The following is a 20,116-nucleotide window of genomic DNA, read 5'->3' on the forward strand; positions in this document are numbered from 1 at the left end:
GGGCGAGCGAGCGAATTTACGGCCTGAGTGTTTACAGCTGCTCCCCATCACTCGCATGACCGCCTGAGCTCCGCCTCCTGTCAGAGAAAGCAAGCCCATTGGCTGCTATCTCCAAAGGCGTGAAGAAAAGAGAATAAAAGGTCGGGAAAAAGAGGAAGCGCTTGAATCATCCTGAAACCACCACCCCCCCCAGCCCGGTCCGTGGAAAAACTGTCTTCCACGAAACCGGTCCCTGGTGCCAAAAAGGTTGGGGACCGCTGCTCTAGAGCACCTCTGAGAGAGGGCCATCCAACCTCTGTCTGAAGATCTCTAGCAAAGGAGATGTCACCACTTACTTTGGCTGGGTGACAGCTCGTACAATCAGCAAATTCCTCCTGATGTCTAGATGGAACCTCTTCGTTGTACTTTTAACCCATTCTGGGATCCTGGTCAATATTGGTACTGTCCAGTAACCAATGTACTGAGCCTTGCACAAACAATCTTTTAAAGCCCATCAATATGTAGCTGGGACTTAATATTCACTACCAGGAACCTGAACTGCAAAGAGCTTTGTTCCCAAGAACAAGCCTGCACGAGGTTGCTTTGACCAGGTAACACGACCAGCCAATGTAACTGAAAATTGCTACTGCAAGATGAAGGAATTTTACAGAAGCATCTCTCTTTCCCAGAAATGAAACCAGAGGGCAAGCCAAATACCCGGAACTCTACTGCACTGTTGAGATAACTCCCAGCCCTGTAGCTGGGAACGTTTTCCCCCATTCAAAACGTTGTCCAGTTACGTTATCACCCGCAAACCCTGCACCTCCATCTCCAGGCTGTATATTGAGATGTCACCAAAAAAACTGGGGGCAGAACGTACATGCTTGCTTAAAAAGTAGGAAAGAGCGTATCTCTGAGGAAGAACTAGGAGGTGCCTCTCATCTGACTCAATCCCCGGTTTTCCCTCTAGCAAAGACTATGCCTCTTAGCAATTTGGCTCCCTAGTGGAGACAAGCTGGGAAACCCTTAACAGATCCACCATGAACTGTTGGTGTCCTTCAACTTCACATTGTAGCCGGTGTGAGCACAGCTATGGGTTCAGGAAACGATGGGAAGCACTGTAGCTCAATGAAAGAACTCATGCTTTGCAGCAAGAAGAATCTAGTTTCACTTCCTGGTATCTCTGGGCACTGGAGAATTACAGGCACCGACGAATGTTCCACCTCAAATTGTCTTTTGGACAGGGGCCATATCCATGCTCACCTGCTGGATGCTGCGTTGTCTCTACAAGACTGACTTAAGATGAACAGGGTAGGGTTATGGGAATCTCAGCAACTAAACTACTTTCAGTTTAGAATCGATATAGCCCCAAGTACATTAGGGTGAAGACTGTCTAATTCTCTCTTTGACAGCCTTCCCGTGTCTGGAAAGAGGCAGGTCTCTTTACTGATCACAGAGCAGCTAAACTGTCCCCTGGATCTGTATCAGCCTGGGAACCAACTCTTGCAATATATTTGGAGCACTTCAGAAATCCTGCATGCCAGCTCCTGAGAAAGAAAGCCCCTTGAATGGGCACAATGGCCATCAAGTCTGCATGCAGTTTTGGAAAACTGTAACCGTTTCACCAACAGGAAACCTAAACTTGGCGCATCTCTGGAAATTTGCAGGAAATGCTATGGCCTTTTCCAATGGTTACCACGTGCCCAGCGGACGAAGCAGGAGCCGCGCTAACATTTACAGCCTGCTCCGTGCAATCGATTAACTTGCTTGCCAGCATTAAAACCCCTGTAACGGAGACTGGCAGATTAATCTACTACCCTTCATTCAATCCATCTATGTCTCTCTCGCCTGTTATCTTGAACTGTTCTAGAGGAGGAAGATGTTAAATTGGAGCTTTAACCTCAGTGTAGCAGCCAAGGTATCTTGTGCTAACTTCTACAAGGCAAGATGATTGAAGCATTGGTACGTAGATCATTCCTTTACAGACCTGCAGAAAATAGGAAAAGCCCTTTCTGCACAACACTACGGCAGACTCTGGAAGGATCCCCATGGCGCTGGCTCCTTTGTTAAGATCCCAAGTCATGAACTGCTTTAAGAAAGCATCCACTAATCAGGTCACACTAGGTCAGAAATCCATATCCATCTGTGGAGCAACCCCTCTGCTGTATTGATGGGATTTTCCCTCCCTAACCTCCTGCTCCCAGCTATGGAAAGGCATCTACCAAAGATGCAAGAGAAGCAAAGGACCGTTCTCCCACTGGCTGCATCTTCCCCTTCTCCAAATAATATTTCACACATATGTTCATCCTTGAGCTTTGATAATATAATATGAGAACTGGCAGTATTTAAGGTCGGGGTACCCTCCTGATATTTTATTTTGTTTTATAGTAATCTTATTAAACATTAAACATTACAATTAAAATGGCTTCTTAACTGCTTTTCAGCTATTAGGAACCTTTGGAGCGACACATTTTATAGTGCTGGGTGAGTTTCCTTCAATCCTTAGCAAAATATGCTTTAAGTATAAATTTAAGGACTTTAAAATATACATACATACATACGTATGGCATAAACAGCAACAGGGTGATGAGAACGCTGATTTTGGAAAGCGACAAATGGACTAAGGGTCCAGATGGATTTGAAGTAAGATTTGGAAATTAATTATAAGAATCCTTCCTGTGGGAAAATGCTGCTGTTTTGAATTATTAAAAAGTAACAATATAGGATGGGACTTTGAAGGCTGGACATGAAGAGGGAACCAGAAGGAACTAAAGATTACAATTAAAGGAGAAGGACACTTAAATCTGACTTACTAATACAGAATGGAGCACAATACTTTAACATTGGACATACTGAAGGATATTTGTGAACAGCGGACCCAGAAGTTAATTTTAAGAGTGTCTGCCATTATTAACAGACCGTGCCTAAAAGATGTTATGGAAGAGCAAGAAATTTTACCTTCCAGATACTTTAGACTGTAGCTCCCACAATGCCTTCCCATTGGCCATGTGAGGTGGACTGATAGGTCACCTGGATGACTAACCTTTCGTTTCAAACAAATCCTCTGAAAGCGTGCTATTCTGTCTTCACATTTGTGTTATGGAAATGAGCATGGGCAAGTATCCGGCCCAAATGTTTTCACAGGGTTAGGGTTGAGAAAATGTAGGTTGGAGGAAAATTAAAATGAACGCTAGTATTTCCTGATGGCGGGGGGGGGGGGAGTATGGAAAAAAACCCACTCTCCCATTTTTTTTTTTTTACATAGCTTCAAAGTAATAAGGAAAAAAGTTCCTGTTTTGGTTAACAGAGAAAAGAAAGCTGTTGAGTATATTGGGAGGCCACGCAGCTAAGGAAAAATAACGTCGAGTTATCAATTTTAATTTCCCGCAGTGAGAATCGCTAGAAAATTTAAATCGCTAGAAAATTTAAACTATTACAGAAGAAAGAGATCAACCTAAATGTGGTTTATCACTGACCTTTCTATCGTAGTTAAACCATGGTCACAGACTCTCATGATTACAATGAAAAATGTTTGCACAGCAAAATCCATAATAAATCACACGCAGGGAGTGATTTAGGCCACAACTGAACAGCTGAAGTATATATAGCACTGGAACTGACGCGTTTTGCCTTAAAAAGTATGAGGGACAATGCTGTCAAAAAGAGCAATATTGACCACTTTCAAAGCTATGAGGTCAAGGACCTTCAGAAGTTAAAATTCTAAATATTTATAGGTATGTAAGCTGAACAAAAAAAAGAACTATAGAGCCAAGGAAATAAAATTTAACAACCTGAGCATATCATTTCAGAGCCCTTTCTCCCTCTCTTTTTTTAAAGCCATCATTTGGTCCAATAAAAAAAATATATGAACCCTGAGCTAGGTTTTCTATCCCATGTGTTATGAAGGACAAGGGAGCAGCCAAGAACCTCTGCGGGCTGATTTTGCTCTTAAAAAAAGAAAAGAAGAGAAGCGTGTTATGGAAGGTCGTGAACAAATTCTGCACTGGATGCAGCTTTTGAGGACTACGCATGGCCTATCAAGTTAGGATCCCATGTGGACTTCAAGGAGTAAGGGAAGGGCTGGGGTGACAGGTAACGTTTAGGCAGATGAGTAACCTTGTAGAACAGAGTCAGAAGGGCATAGCAGTGAAAGTGCTGGACTAGAAACAGGGAGACTGTGAATTTTAGTCCTTCCTTAAGCATGGGTGAATTTGAGCCAGTCTCTCTCCTTCTCAGCCCACCCCACCCCACCCCACCCGGGTTGTTGCGGGGAAAGTAAGAGGAGGGAGCGCTAGGTCAGCACTGCTTAATTTATAGTAGGACCTCCATGCCCTCTGCAGACAACTCCAAGTGCAGCTCTACATCCTCTGCGCAAGCTCCCGAGTCTCAATAAACAGGTATTATGCTTGCTCACACTGCCCTCAAATCTGGCTCCCTGCTCACATCCAGTACCAAAGGCTTGACGCACCGTTGACGCCATCCCATTTTAGAGCTGCGCGCTCAGAATTTACAGGCCAGCAAAGAGGTGAGCTTGCAAGGGGGGTTTCCATGCCCCTGAAGGCCTTCTAGAGAGGGCGATGTAGAGCTGACGCTCTAGCTAAGGCAGAAAGCTCTTTCCAAGGACAGGTCTGCTCTTGAGGGCCACCAGAAGTCCCACAGTGGCCAAACTCAGCGGGAGAAGAATCCTGGGGGTGGAAACTGGTTCCCTTAACTAAATATTCTTAATTATTGTGCCATAGCAATTCTAACTCCCGGCTGAGCGTCTGCACCTTGGGCGGACACTGTGTTGGGCAGGCATTAAGATCTCCAGCACGTATCTCACCAGCCCTGCACAATGACGGATGTAAACGGTGGATGCGTTCTCCGTACAGCAGATACAGCATGTGCAGGAAACCCACGCAGCATATTTTAAAGCCCCGGGGAATGGAGATAGATGGGACTGCCTTATACCATAAACATCACCTTCCTTGGGTGGGGGGGGAAGAGTTCTTGTCTGTCTATGCCGTTTGCATTCCTCATAACAAAAGCCTCCTAAATCAGAAAATAATTTGAGCCGTAAAAACGCTGAAAGGCTTCCAACCTCCCTCCTGGAATTTTCTATATATCACTTTTCTGGACTCCCGTCTTAGTCTAGGAGCATTGTCTCCTTTGCCTTCTTGCAGTTCTATATTTGCAATTATTAACAAATTGGGATCCGTGCCCAGGAGCGGGTACTGAAAGGACGGCAGAAACAGCATCAAAGTAAATTTTCCCGTTTTACTCCTTCTGGAATTGGGATCTCGGCACCGCAGCCTAATTAATTAACCCACAGGGCTGCTTATCTGTAACCTGAAAAGAATCTTCTACAAAACCTAGGGAAGGAAGATACGGTTTTCTCGGGCCTCTTTACCACAGTTGATGCAGAAAGCACCCAAATGACGTCTGGGCTCCTTTTTAAAACGTAAATGTACAGTTAGTCCTCGTTTAGTGAGTGCCTCATTTAGCAACCGTTCACAGTTAGGACGGTGATGAAAAAGTAACTTTGCGACCGATCCTCGCATTTACGACCTTTGCAGGTCTGTACACCAAAGGAACGCTGAAGATCGTGAGCACAGTCATGGTTTCACTTAGCAACCACTTCACTTAATGGCCGAGTTGCCGGTCCCCACTGTGGTCGCTAATCGAGGACTACCTGTATTTTAAAAACTACAGGTGAGGAATATGACAGACGATATCCTACCGACATAGGGGCAGCTGCCCTTTACTCCATATCGAAAGAGGAAGTCTTACAGCTTGCTGTCGTTCCTGCCTTCTACCTAGAGTACCTTTGAAACACGCTGTGGAATCACTGCAAACGTTTCCAGCAAAATTCGAGGAGTTACTTTCCCAGTCTATCCCATCCCTTCTTATCTGAGAGGTGACTTGGTAGTGGTTTTTCCTGTCCTTCAAGGCCATTCCCTATTCCCCGTACAGCGAGGAGGAGGGCCAGTGGAAAAGAATTTGTGGGTTTAACCCGTATACTGAGCTTTTATGCTCATGCCAGCAATTTTAAAACAAGCTGAAAGTCACTGCAGAAAATTCTGAACGGGGAAAAGGATCCAGACATTTCAGGAGAGCCGGACAAAGCCAACTAAATAGAGAAAACTTCAGTGTTCCCCTTCAGGAGTACCCACACTTCCTACCTGGAACGGGTACGCCTTCTGCTGATGCCTGGGCTGTTGCTCACGCGATAGGCGGTTGGAACGTTCCTCTCTTCTCGATGCCTTTCGGGTGTGCGCACCCGTCTTCTGGGTGACCTCGAGCGAGACCTGAACAGGAGACGGGAGAAGATTAAGTTCACCCCGGAAGGATTCTGACGACCTCTAGGTTTCATGGGCACACCGCCTTGATTACCAAAGAGAAAAGAGGGGTACAAATAAATAAAAGGCTAAAATGTGTGTTTGTTACATTGTAAATGCTTTTGTATTAAAAAAAACAAAACAAAACAAAACAAGACCACCAAACATACGGCAGGTGGGGGCAATTGTCAGTTTCCTGAGGATGCTTTATCCATGCATTTTCCCCCTGACGTACTGTTTTTTAAACCCCCCCAGAGCGATTCTGTCTGTAAGTGCTAAAAAGACAGGACACAGATGGACTGATTTCCCGCCTCCAGACACGTAACAATCACGTCAGAACGGATGTTAGCATCTTCCAGAGAGGGCCCATTTTATTTTGTAGGGTAAGCAGCACAATGCAAAGCCCCTCCTATGAAGGCAGAAGCAGTCAGGAAAGGGAGCTGTTAACAGGGAGCTGACAAAACCCCAAGTTTGCTCGTGATGCCACTGGAAACGTTGACCTTAGCCCAGCCTTTCAACCTACTAAGAGTGACTACAGCTTGTCAGAGGGAAAGAAAGGTGGCGATTTTTGAAGCAGTTTAATATCAGAGATACTCCAAAGTGCTCCTAAGATTTACAAAGTCTTGTGCGCGTACTTCCCAGCATGAATTCACACAGCCGAGGAGGGGGGAGAACAAGGTCTCCCTTTTTCCTGGAATCTGCTTTGCAGCTAGCTTTGTTTTTCTAAAAATAAGATGAGTTTCAGCTACCCTTCCCATTTTGCCACCCGTGCATTCACTCCTTTATGCTTCACTCACTGAGTACATCAGCTCTATCATTTTCTGGCCACCCTAATCCTCAGAACGCTTTCGGTTAGAGGTCATTGCTCAGACTTCCTTTTAAAAAGAAAAAGAAAAGAAAAAAAGAAGACAAGTCCTGGAGTTGTGACAGCTAAAGAAATACCTGTGAAATGTTAATTTCAGAGCTAGGACCAAAGAGGAGTGCTCAAGCTTCAGCATCACAACAAGGGCATCCCCTTGCTCCTTCCAGGGTTGATATATTAAACTAGCTTGGACTTTTAGGCCAAGATTCAACTTCAAAGCACACGTGCTCACATTTGGCCTGGGCTCTCAAAAGCCGAGTTACTGTGAAACAGAAGGGTGCGTGTAAACCGTGACACACCCAAAGCCATGTAGCGCAGGGCAGATTTGACTGTAGGGTCTCCTGGAAATCTTATATTCACCAGGACTTTACAAAGGGATGAAGGCAATAGTAATAGTCAGGGTAGCAGTAAGAGGAACAACACCATACAGGTAGTCCTCGCTTAATAACCACAATTGGAACCAGAAATTTGGTTGCTAAGTAAAGCGGTCATTAAGCAAATCTGACCCGATTTTATGGCCTTTTTTGTGGCGGCTGTTAAGTGACTCACGTGGTTCCCCATTGATTTTGCTTGCCAGAAGCCGGCCGGGAAGGTTGAAAATGGTGATCACGTGACCACGGGACACCGCAACGGTGATAAATGCAAACTGGTTGCCAAGTGCCCAACGCGTGATCATGTGACCACTGCGACGGTCGTAAGTCTGTCTTTTCCAGCACTGTCATAAGTCCGAAGCGTCACTAAACAAATGGATTTTAAGCAAGGACTACCTGTATATAGATATACTGTATATATTAAAAAAAGAAAAAACAGATGAAAGAAGTTGGGAGGTTGGTCAGACACCTTGATGGTTTACCAGGACTTCTCTCTAAAGAGCTCCGGCAATCATATCTTTGCGCTCTTGAGGCTGCCTGAGATTCCTCGCGCTCTGCCGCTGCTCTCACTGATGAGCTGCCCAGCCATGGCGCCACACTCAATGTCCCTGTGGGTTCTGTGAGTCTGTGACATATGGAGGCACACACTTCACATTCAGCATTTCTTTTTCTTTTTTTGGCTTTGGTTTCGTTTTTCTGATATGGGCTACTTGGGGCAAGTTAATTAGGGTCCCCGAAAGCGCTCAAGCCCCTTAATTGTTGTGGAATTTTAAGGAAAGCATGGAAGGATTTCAGCCTACAAAAGCTCAGACAATAAGGAAGAGAGAAGGCATTCGCTTTTAATATTTGTAAATATCATGTATATATTTCTATATACAGATTTGGCTGTTTTTAAAAAAAATAAATTGTGTTAAACAGGGAAAGGCTTCTGCCATTAATGCATGGGCTGATCTTTTATAAATGCAAAGCACGAATCATTGGTTTGGACCATGAGGACTATTCATAAGGACTTCAACTTCTTTAAACAGCCCATTCAAGTTGCTAATCACTTTCCATCTTAAGGGAGAGCATCTACACAAAAGATTCTGCCTGAGAGAAAGGAGCTGGTCTTGAAGTTATGTGGAACACTTGTTTTTGCCTCTCTCATCAAGGAAACACCATTTTGAGAGGTGACACTGCTGACTCTTCGAAACGGAGACCACGGACATGCAAGGTTTGCTTATGCCAATCAGCTGATCTTACACATTAGATCCTTTAATGATGCCTTCTCTTGCTAATTACTACATAAAGATCTTTAGTGGGGTAAAGAGAGTAGGTGGCTTAGCAAGTAACCTCTTACTAAGTAGACATGGAAAACAATTCATGCAAAATGAAATTTTAGGTTCAACTGAAATGCCGACATGGAATTTGTCCAATCCACCTCACCTATCGAAAGCAGTACAAAGCACACACATACAAGTGATCTCCATAACACTTATTTTAGGGGAGGCTTGAATATAATTGGCACTTTCCAGATGGACAGTTTGAAGATCTCTGTTTGTTACTATAAAATCATTAGATCACTTGCTGTCTAATTGCCCTTCTTTGTACCATCCTATCTCCTCCCTCCCAATCTGCAATGCTGTATTTTTGCAGAAAGTAAAAAGAATTCACCTCCCCTCCGGCTTCAATTAATACAGTCCTTAGGTGTGACGTACGTGGATGACTGTGGCTGATTTCAAAAAGCTAAGCAGGGCCAGAGCTTTAGATTAGATTGGGAAGTTGAAAAACAGCAGCAGAGAAAGCAATTAGCAGGCCACTTCCATACTTCTGCTGAGAAAATAAACACAGATGTCTCCGTGTAATCACTGGGAGCTGATCCTGGCTTGAAGGACACTTTACTCGTGTGTAGATAGGGATGTGAAATTCGAAACATCTCAATTAGGGCATCTCACAAGCCCCCCAAGACTGACTTTGCTCAGTTGCTGAAGTTCTGCACTCCTGACCCTCTCTTTGGGTTGGGGTTTAACCCGGGATTTGAAGACCTCCTGGGAAAATTCATGAAATCAGGTTCTGAACTCAGATGAGCACGAGGAAAATATACATGGAGCTAAAACGGCTCTCCCACGAGCCATCAGGCAATGGGAAAGGTGAGTCTAGGAAACTAATAAGAGCAAAGAACTGGGTTAGGAGTTAATCTGCATTTTTTCTATTACAAAAGCAACAATGATTGCAGTACCGTTCTTAATATTCTAGCACAGAAATGGGTGCCTTTTAACAGATGAAGGCATAGAACGAAACCTAGTCGGCTATGTTTCTGAGGCTGAGCCGTTCTCCACGGCTCTCTAGTGTAGATCTGCAGACCGGAAGAAATTTCACAGTGAAACTAAACATTTCCACTGAAAAAGTTCATCCGTAGCATATTTGTAGAGGGCACAGGGAATGGGCTTGAAGGACAGCAGGAAGAGCTGCCGCCAAGGCAACAGTCAGATAAAAGAAATCTGAGTCTGAGGCAGAACTGTAATCCAAGGGAGCGTCTCAGGAGAGCCCCTCCCTAGTTCACACTGAAATAAAGGGAGGGAGGGGGAAGCACATTCGGACTTGCAAGGTTCTGTTAACTATAGCTTTACAATAAAAGTAGTTGTGGCCTATATGGCATTGGTTTCTTAACCTAGTCTATCTTAAACAGGTAGTCCTTGCTTAACAACCATTTGTTTAGTGATGGTTCAGTTTTACGACGGTGCTGGAAAAACCAACTTACGACCAGTCCTCACACTTATGACCACTGCAGCGACCCCATGGTCACATGATCATGATTTGGGCACTTGGCAACCAGTTTCCATTTATGACCATCGCAGCGTCCTGTGGTCACGTGATCACCATTTTCTACCTTCCCAGCCGGCTTCTGGCAAGCAAAATCAATGGGGAACCGCATGATTCACTTAACGACCGTATGGTTCACTTAAAGCCCACAGTGATTCGCTTAACTGCTGCTGCAAAAAAGGCCGTAAAATCAGGTCGGATTCACTTAATGACCACTTTGCTTAGCAACTGAAATTCCGGTCCCAATTGTGGTCATTAAGCGAGGACTACCTGTAGGACTGACAATATTGCAGGGGATGATTTACAGATCAGACCAATGTTTAGTCCTTCAGAAATCTGGGGATACACACTAGGAAAAGCTCTCCCTCCCTTCCATTTAGCATCAGGCTACCCTAAGGTCTTGCCTAGCTCTGCTCAGGGAATCAAGAGCGTGTATAAATTTGGCCTCACCAGACATTCTGCCTGCCCTCCCAGAGCCCTGATAGTGCTTGATAGTGCTTGGGACAAAGAACTTTGGTTAATGGGGGAGGAAGAAATCAAAATATAATAAACTGATGCATCACGATGGAGCCTCGAGCTTGAGAAATTTGCAGTTAAGACACTGAAGCCCTGCCAAATCCCCACAGTACACCTCAAGCCATTTTCAGAGGAACGCCATCCTGTCAAAAGCCAACTAAAGCCTCTGTGTGCCGCTAAATAGGAATTCCCCTTAGCCAAGGTCTGAACATCTCTCTTTTTCGCCTAGGGATGGAGAGGGGCTGAAACAGAATTCTCTCTTCCCCATCATTTGTGTTTTCCCTTTTATCCAGGGATCCTAGCTGAGATCTTCTGCAGCGAAGCGTGTGCTTTCCCAGTGAAACAGGCTCCTTCCCTTAACAGGGACTGTTAAAAACAAAGCAAGCATTTATTTCTCCACTGTGTTTTGTCTATTGCGAAGCCAACAGTGGCAAGTATGAAGGTTGCCAGATGTCCCTTCCGATCTAAAACCTAATTTAATCCTCAGATTCAGTTAGGCCGAAGACCCGAATGTCTCCAAGGCTATGCTTTGGGGGAGCAGGGACAGTAATTGAATAAACACAGAGTGAAGAAGCCATATGATTATTAACAAAAACACACAATACTTGGCTTTTTTTTTTTTGCTAGCTTTCCGAGAAAAGTTTCCCATCCCAATCTCTTCAGCTTAAACGACTTGCTTAAATAAATTTTTCGTACTTCCCTAAAATAAACATGCCAAATTACCGCAGCCCTTATTTAAAAAAAAAAAAAAACATCCCCCAAACTTTAGCTTTTGAAAAATCTTCAATAGAGATTTTCTAAACGCCGAAAAGGCCTTCATGTCATTCCAATCAACTCCCCCAAAACGATGCCTTAGTCTCACAGCACGATCTCACATCACAAAGGGGTGTGAAGGGGGTCCAGTAACCGTCTGAGGCCGCATGTCAAGCTCATGGTGGCTTTGGCAATGTTCATAAAACGGCATCTTTTGCTCCTGGCATGTGACAAGCAGCTGTCTACACCCTTAATTGGCTCCGGCAATCTGCGACCTATTTTTGTCCTGAACCCCTGACGAACGCTCCAAAAACAAAAGCCTCTTTTCCCCTAAATGTGTCACTTTTGGAAAGCGCATCGTGCGCTTAACGCGGAGCTGCTAAAAATGTAACGCAGCACCAGGAAGGAGCTGCACAGCGGGAAGGAGGAGAACGCCAAAGGGCTGCGAAGCGCTCCTAGGGTTAGAAATACCCACCTGGAATGCCGGACGGTTCTGTAGGCGGTGGGGAGCGAGTGCTTGGCTTTTGAATGTGATCGAGACCTGGCCTTAGAAGATGGGTGGTACTTGGAAGGGGGAGACTGGGACCTGGACCTGGACCTTTTCTTGTGCTTCTTTTTCTTCCTCTCTTTCTCTTCTTCTCTGGGGAGATCTCTGCATTTGCTTGAAGGCCTTTCAGGCACCTTTGCTTCCAAGACTGGCAACGTCCGAATGCCGGTCAACAGAGTGCACGGGATATTACTGACCGTCTGAAAGGAAGGCAGCAAAGAGTTAGTAGGGGGTTTCTAGGAATCTGGGGTTCAAAGAACATTAGGAAAGTCCTGTTAGAAGATCCACACCCATCTCGATCGACAAATAGCTTTCTGGCAAGCAACCGGTCCCAATATCCCTTCGGTAAAAAGAAAGTATTATCCTCCTGTACCTGTTAGGAGAATTAGAATTGATTTGCTACAGATACCAGCCCAATATTGTTGAGTGCCACATGACCAAAAAACCTCTTATCGTTCTATTTTGCTTCCATCTCTTAGAACCAGAGGTCCTCCAATGAAATTGAATCCTCAAAGAATCAGGACACACAAAGAAAGGGACTTTAAAAAAAAAATTACATAGTTCAACTTTGGAATTTGCTATGAGGTGCATCACTTTGGCGGGATTCAAAAAAGGGTTGGAACCAGTTCACAGAAATCCTGGGGATCAATGGCCCTTGGCCTTGATGGCAGTGGGACTGTCTCTGAAGGCCATCTGCTGGGAGACCAGTGGGCTTCCTTGGGCAGTTGGTGGGCCACTGGGAGGACAGACTGCTGGACTGGAGGTCCCATCCAGCACGGCACTGCTTATATTCTTGTGTTCTCTTCTAACAGTGGGCCTCAGACTGGACACTTCTCCTTATTTGCAAGCTTAAGGCGTAAGAAGCTTCGAGCCATCTTTCCCAGAACAAGTCCTGATCTGGTAAGGAGAAATCATCTCTCTTTTACAGGCCTGTTTTGATGAGACACCTTCTCACACCCAGAGAGACACTGGATGACTCTAATTTTCACAAGCAGTAGATAAATCTTCAGTGGCAATTCCTTGACCACCTAAAGGAGTTCATATTCAGAGAAGTCTAGACAATTTTTTCCCACTCTGACTGCAAAAGTGTGTTTTTGGACAGCGTTCACGTTTGGATGGGGAAAAAGCATAAAACTCTGGGCAGGTGAAAATGTAATACCTTTTGAACATTTGATTTGTTGGAAGGGGGTGGTGGGAGGCTGAAGAGATAAGGTGGCATTTCTTAAAGAGTTTCCCAACTTTTATGGAAAGCAATATATAGTTAGCATTTCTGCCTGAAAAGGAATATAAACCTGAATTACTGACTCACCAGTTTAATATTTAAATTTCTGGCAAAAGCTTTCCAAGATTTTAAGAAGTCTTTCTTAGCCCTATCTAGAAGTGCCCAGGTTTGTTTATTAACCTATAATCCTTTCTCTCCATCTACAGGCAGAAGGTCCTTTGATGTTCAGCGAAAATAGGAAATACCATTTCATGTCAACTCCAACAGCATTTCTCTTGCTATGGATTCAAAAACCCTTACAAATTATTTTAGCTAAGGGCAGGCTGACTATCAAGTTTCTGAAGCTGAGCAACTGATCTTAAGACCATTACATATGCTGCTTGGGTTCATACAATATGCTTAACCGGATTATTTAATTAACACTTTTTCTTGATACATTCAGGGCATTAAATCACACATTTAACAGAAGAAATGGGTTCACATAACATGCTTGAACACAAACATCCAACCCCTAACCAAGATTAAAACGAGTAAGTGCTTTGTGTGAATGCAGCAGCTCGATTTCCAACTGAGCTGGTTAAGAGGGCTGTATGAGCCCAACCAGTGGGCACCCAACCATGGTTTGCAACTAAGTACAGGATATACGGTAAATACTGATCTTATTTGCATTTTTGTATTCTCAGTTTGCATATTTCAATGTGCATTTAAAGCACCGAGGGAAATGCTTCCCTAAACCTAACTTTTGCCGGATCTGGAAATTCCTATCACTGTTGACAGGAAAACATCAAAGCCAGCATCCAATTTCTAGTTCTTTAACTGTGACCTGGACAGACTTCACAATTAGGCTGAAATTCCACCATCACTACACCTTCAGCCCTGCGTGACCTCCAACCAGGAGGATCAATAAGAGATGGCATTCCTTGACGTTGGAGGAGCACAGGATAATTGCTGGATGTACCGAATGCTTCTAATTTTAGCTGCCCTTTCAGAGTTTATTTTAGTATATCGCCATGTTCGTGAAAAATTTAGATGCACCTCTTTCAAAGAAGGGTCAGTGTTTGAATGGTGCACGCTCATGAATGCACATGCACCTCTGCCCATGCAAGGCGCTCAACTAGGACGACCTCTGCACAGCCTGATAACCTTTGTTTGTTTTGGATTTGTTTTCAGGCTGTTATGCAAAGCCACCCTGTTTGCTCACTTGATGGTTCAACAACCCTGTGAACCAAGAATCAATTCAGGAACCAGATTAGGTAAGTTGTGTAAATACACCCCCCCCCCTTTTTTTTTTTGGTGCCTTTAGTCAGTGTTGACTTCTGGTAACTGCCTGGACAAATGCCTGCAGATTTTTTTTTGGCAAGGTTGTTTGGTTGCCCTTGCCTTCTTCTTCCTGGGGCTGAGAGAGAGGGTCTGGTCCAAGGACACCCAGCTTGCTTCGTGCCTAAGGTGGGACTAGAACTCCCAGTTTCTAGCCTGGTGCCACTACACCAAACTGGCTCAACCCCTGCTTTAGAAGCATTTACTGGGTACTTTTGCCAACACTTGCTAGAGTCTTGGTGTTGCTCCCCTACCTCCACCAGAGTCACCATTAAATGACTGCAAAATCAGCATCAATTATTGCAAAATCACCTGTTTTGGATGTGGCACCATTCAAACACTGAACCAGCACACTCCATTCACAGATAGCCCCTTCCCTCTTTACTGCACGTTGCTCTGATTAAGCATTTCCTGTGTGCATGAAGGTTCATCTCTTCCCAGTACACCTGAACCAAGAAATCACAGCAAGCTGGATCAGAGAAGCCAGAATCCTAAGCCAACATGCAGTAAATACAGCAAGCAAGGAAGTCAGCTCACATCAAAGTGAAAAGAAACATGAATATGATACGGAGGAGGTGTATCTGTTTCAAAGATTTCTATTCTGCTCATCTAGGTTATTGGAATAAAGCAAGGGTCTCCAACCTCTTTGGACAGGGGCCACACCTGTCACTGCAAGAGGCTTAATACTTTGTGGGTGGGAGACAGAAACAATGAATGAATTAATCCTGAAAGGTAAGGAAGCAATAGCATAGCAGATTGAATGCGTAAGTATAAGATTACTTATTTATTGACTAAGATCTGAAGTTCTTGTTACTAAACGGAGGCATTAGCATCGGTAATACTTGCTACCGAGTCCCTTCAGAATTGCAAGTAGAAGCATCCTTTCTAAAAAAATGGAAAAAAGAAATGAGCATGACAGCGGTCAGCCCAGAAAAGAGATATATTGGAAACGTGAAAGGACAGAAGTCTGCAAAAACTGGAAGCAGAGATAAAGCGGTTGAGGTGTTCAATGCATGAAAAGAACCAGAAAAGAAAATGACCCTTTTTCTGAACAGCGTTTTCTGACGTTTCACAGCTGAATCTTGAGAAAAGGTAGGATAAAATCAAAGCAGGTCCCCCGTGCTAAGACATCTGCCAGGGGAGCAGAAAAGCTCTAATCAAAACGCCAAAACATTTGCTGAAGTGTAGAAGACAGAAATGCACAAGAGACATGTCAGGGCAGAGAGGGGATAAGATGTTTGGGAGAGAGGGAAAAAAAAACGGAGATGCAAGGCAAGTTTATTTCTGCCATTGGCAGAAATAAGTTGGGGTGGTAGAGCTGTCTAGTTGCAGAACACTGTCAAAATGCTGGGAGTTGTAAAGCATCCATCTGCAGAGGAGCAATTTTAGAACTTACAATTTGGCCGTCTCGCAAATGCCTTCTTGATTTGATTTCCAGAGAAAGTACACATTTTAATATTCCAGGCAAAGCTCTATACTAACCCGAAGAAGTGGGATTTGAGCAATATATTATGCTAAACAACTAGAGAAATGTATAATATAATTATAACCCAAAGCCTTGAGAACCTGACAAAGGTAGCAACATGGAAGCATGCTACGAGACAAAATAGATATTAAGGCTGGCAAACATCTTTTATTTTTTTTAACCGTTACAGGGAGGAAAAAAAACAAAAATAACCTCCACATGAATTTAGTAGAATGTAATATTCGAACAAATTGCACTCCGACTTTACAGGAAACCTATTTATCTGTCTTCACGTATTGGGAATCTATTACAGAATGGCCCTTGTTTTTTTTAGAAACTGCAAGTAGCAAACACAGCATCAAAGAACGGCACTTGGAAAATCAGGCTTTTGTCTAATCAAAATACGGAAATGGATTCAATCAACTTAGGCCTTCAAAGGAACAGAGGGACCTGCCCCGTACCGAATCAGATCAACTGTCCCAGTAAAACATGCGCTACGTGGAAAATGGTCTGGAAGATGGTCACTCTACAGCTGTGCTTCTCAGCCGTGGCAACTTTAAGATGTCTGCCGAGGCTGAGAAAGACTCCTCTGCAGGGTTGCCAGCCGCTCATCCCACCTTCTGAGTTTAAGTGGCAAGTCTTTTAGCAGAAACAGATTCTCTGAAAGGTCGAAGCGTATCTCTTGCTCCCTTCATTGGGTCTGGTAGCAAAAGAAACCATCAAAGCTGGGTTTGAAACAAGAGCTGTACTGATTCATGTTTCACAGCCCCAAATCTTTGGCAGGCTTTGTTGGTATCTACTTCTTAAGAGCGAAGATCTCACAGGGCCATAACAACTCAGCGTTAAAGCAGCTTCAGAATTGTTCTTAACATTTAATTAATTCATTTCCTTTAATTTTTATGGCAAGCACACAAAAGATAAACAATGAAGAAGGTAAACAACGAAATACAACCCTTTAAGAAACAACAAAAAAGCCTATCACCATCTGGGCAGAGGCAGAAAAAGCCAGTTGATAAGAGTAATAAAAATGCCGCTCCATCCATCCATCCATCCATCCATCCATCCAACCAACCAACCAACCAACCAACCAACCAACCCAACCAACCAACCAACAACTTGCTTTGGAAATAAAGAGTTTCAGGCAAGGAGTCCTGAAAATGTAAAAGGGAGAACACAAAAACATTTTTATCAGCTGTGTCATCCATTCAAACACAAACAATGCTAGCACTCCTTCCAGAAGCACTGAATCGCTGCAAAATCCAGTAAGCCTTTATTTTTCCCACGTATTTGTGACAGGCGTTCCTTTAGTGCGCTTGATGATCTAGAGCTGGAGAAAGGCAGAGCAAGGAGAAGAAATGGCCGCAGTCTACGTGGAGTTAACCTGGACAGGAGAGAAGCGGGTTCAAGTCTCTACTTGATCACAAGTTCAGGAGATCTCTGGGCCAATCTCTCGCTCATCCCCCCCCTTTCTTTCAAGTCACACCCACTGCCCTGAGCTCCCAGGGAAAAGGCAGAATATACATGCCACAAAGAAAGAAGCAAGCCAGCTTGGTGTCACTTCCTGCAGATAATTCCAGTGGCTGTCGAGAACCAAGGTGCCATGATACTGCAGACATCACAGCTGGTTTGGAACAACCCTACCCACAAGACCAGCGTTACAGTCAAATGCCAGGAATCCAAATGATTGTTCTGATTTTTCCTGCAAATCCCCAACTTTCCATTTGCTGGTGCAAAGGAGAGGAAAGACTGAAAAGGTTCATAAGCATATTTTTTAGTTCTACAGGTAACATGCTCTAGGATGGCTGAATTCACACAAGCTACCCTTCTGCCTGTGTCAGGGGCACCTGGCTTTGCCTACTCCTTAATTGGGTTTTGATGATGTGGTGGATACAGGTAGTCCTCAATTTACGACCATTTGTTTAGCAACCATGCGAAGTGATTTACGACGGGTCCTTGCACTTATGACTGTTGCAGTGTCCCTGTGGCCATGTGACCAAATTTCGGCACTTGGCAACCAGCACACATTTACAGTGGTCGCAGTGTCTCAGGGTCACATGATCACCATTTGCAACCTTCCCAGCTGGCTTCTGACAAGCAAAATCAATGGGGAACCATGTGAATCACTTAATGACCAAGGTGGTTTGCTTAACAACTGCTGAAAAAAATGTGAAATCAGGTGCGGTCATGTGATGCCTCACTTAACGACCATAGTACTTAATTTTCCGATCCCCATTGTGGTCATAAGTTGAGGACTACCTGTATGAGCATGAACAAGTGAGTAAATTTACACGCCTCCCACTCAATACATTATTTATATCCCTATCCCCAGGAAAGATTCTGAAACAGCACCCCTAGAGGAACTGAAGGTTCGCTGCTGTATGTACATTGGTGACGGAAACAAATGTAGAAACAACACATTAAAGAGGAGAAAAGGCCAGACTGAAAAGCGAAGATGTCGCAGAGATACCAGCAAGGAAAAAAAAAAGGTTTCTGACTTGAGGAAAGAGGATGCCTCAAGTCGCCAGTCAAGGTTTAGCAACGGAGATAAATGGAAAGCTAGCTTAGAAAGAATAATGAAAAGCATAAAGTAGAAACGGGATAAAATAAAGCCAGGGGTGATCAGGTCCAAAGCTGCTCCATGCTTCAACTTGGAGCCCTCTGAGTTAATGCTTGCTAAGAGGTATTTGAGCAGCTCTTTCTTGAGTCCTTACAGGCATTTATATAATCAATTCTCTCCCTCTGAATGTCATTTATCCCTCCTTTATGAGGAATGCAGGCCCGGTTCCAACTTCTATTACGTGCAGAAACCATTTACTGTGGTCTAGGTATTGACCGGCCTTCTTGATATATGGCAAATGGAAACTGCAAGCTAAACCCTCGGATGTAAAGCTGGGTAAGTGCTTACTAACATTTATAAACCTGTAGCAAATCAGGGTTACTGTGACAGCCCATTACCATATTAGAAAATGCAAAGGAAGAAGGTGGATAAACGCAGAAGCCAAGTTTGGAAGGACACAGACTTTGGTGGTAAACAGAGCCGCACTTCTGCTGATGAAAAATGGCATTGCCCGGCCAAACCCTGATTCCAGAGCAGGAACAATTCCTGCCATGCACTGTTTTGCAAAGCAGGGAAAGTCTTTTGAAGTGGGGCAGCTGTAATGAATCTAAACAACCACAAGAAGAAGGCTACGATAGCAAAGCAACGACGAAGAATGAAGGGCCAGCTGTTTGAGGGCATGTTTTCAAAACAGGCCCAGCATGACGGCAGCTCCTGATGTGGATTTCTGCACACCAACCAAGTTTGTACAACATTATCATGGCATGGTTCATACAACACACTAGGCCTCAACCAACACCCCCCCCCCAATATAGTTTAGATGTGTGAATCTAGTCCCTTGTTAGCTATTCACAGCCTACTGTACATGATTGCTGAGTAACTTTTTACAAGCGTATTCCAAAACTATTGTTTTGATGTTTTAAGGTGTCCAGAAAATACATTCTGAGAAGAAAAATCTGTCACCAAAGTGTCCACCAGGCTCTCTGTATTCTAACCTCAATTATCTTGTTCCCCTTCCATGCCTCTTCTCATTATCAGAAGCTTTTGTGTGCAGAAGACACCCATACAAGACTGTCTACGCCATCCTTTCTCAATCTTTTGACCCTGGAGGAACCCCTGAAATATTTTTCAGGCCTTGGGGAAGGAACCTCTGCACATTCAGGCTCAAACGTAGGCCAGAAGTCACAAAATTATATTTGTTTCATGGGTAGGCCTGTCTATACGCATGAACAGTGTCCTTAAACTAAAAATAAAGAATGACACATGCCTGTCCTAACAGCCAGGAACCACGCTGAGACAAGGAATAGGTCTCTAGCACATTATTACTGCTACATTAGACAGAAAATCCTAACAAACTGAAGAAGCGTGGGAAAAACCCAGACAGGTAAACCCCAAAAGTTAAGACGGG

The 20,116-nt window shown here is 44.1% G+C and overlaps 1 protein-coding gene and 1 long non-coding RNA gene across 6 annotated transcripts in view; one reads left to right on the plus strand and one right to left on the minus strand.

Moving 5' to 3' along the window:
* LOC134505800 (uncharacterized) overlaps positions 1-20,116 on the plus strand; it is a 219,818-nt gene that overhangs the window by 25,920 nt on the left and 173,782 nt on the right. The window lies entirely within an intron of this gene.
* Positions 1-20,116, minus strand: part of SFSWAP (splicing factor SWAP) — a 78,024-nt gene that overhangs the window by 6,378 nt on the left and 51,530 nt on the right. For 3 of the 5 annotated variants that reach the window (XM_063315778.1, XM_063315777.1, XM_063315780.1), the window contains exons 14-15: positions 12,076-12,347; positions 6,141-6,266 (exon numbers count right to left, since the gene is read on the minus strand). In XM_063315778.1, coding sequence (XP_063171848.1) covers positions 6,141-6,266; positions 12,076-12,347 — 398 coding nt within the window. Of the gene's footprint in view, positions 1-6,131; positions 6,267-7,998; positions 8,155-12,075; positions 12,348-20,116 lie in introns of all 5 variants that reach the window. The other 2 variants (XM_063315781.1, XM_063315779.1) reach the window with 2 other exon arrangements.

Source organism: Candoia aspera, chromosome 15, assembly GCF_035149785.1.
Source record: "Candoia aspera isolate rCanAsp1 chromosome 15, rCanAsp1.hap2, whole genome shotgun sequence".
NCBI lineage: Eukaryota > Metazoa > Chordata > Lepidosauria > Squamata > Boidae > Candoia > Candoia aspera.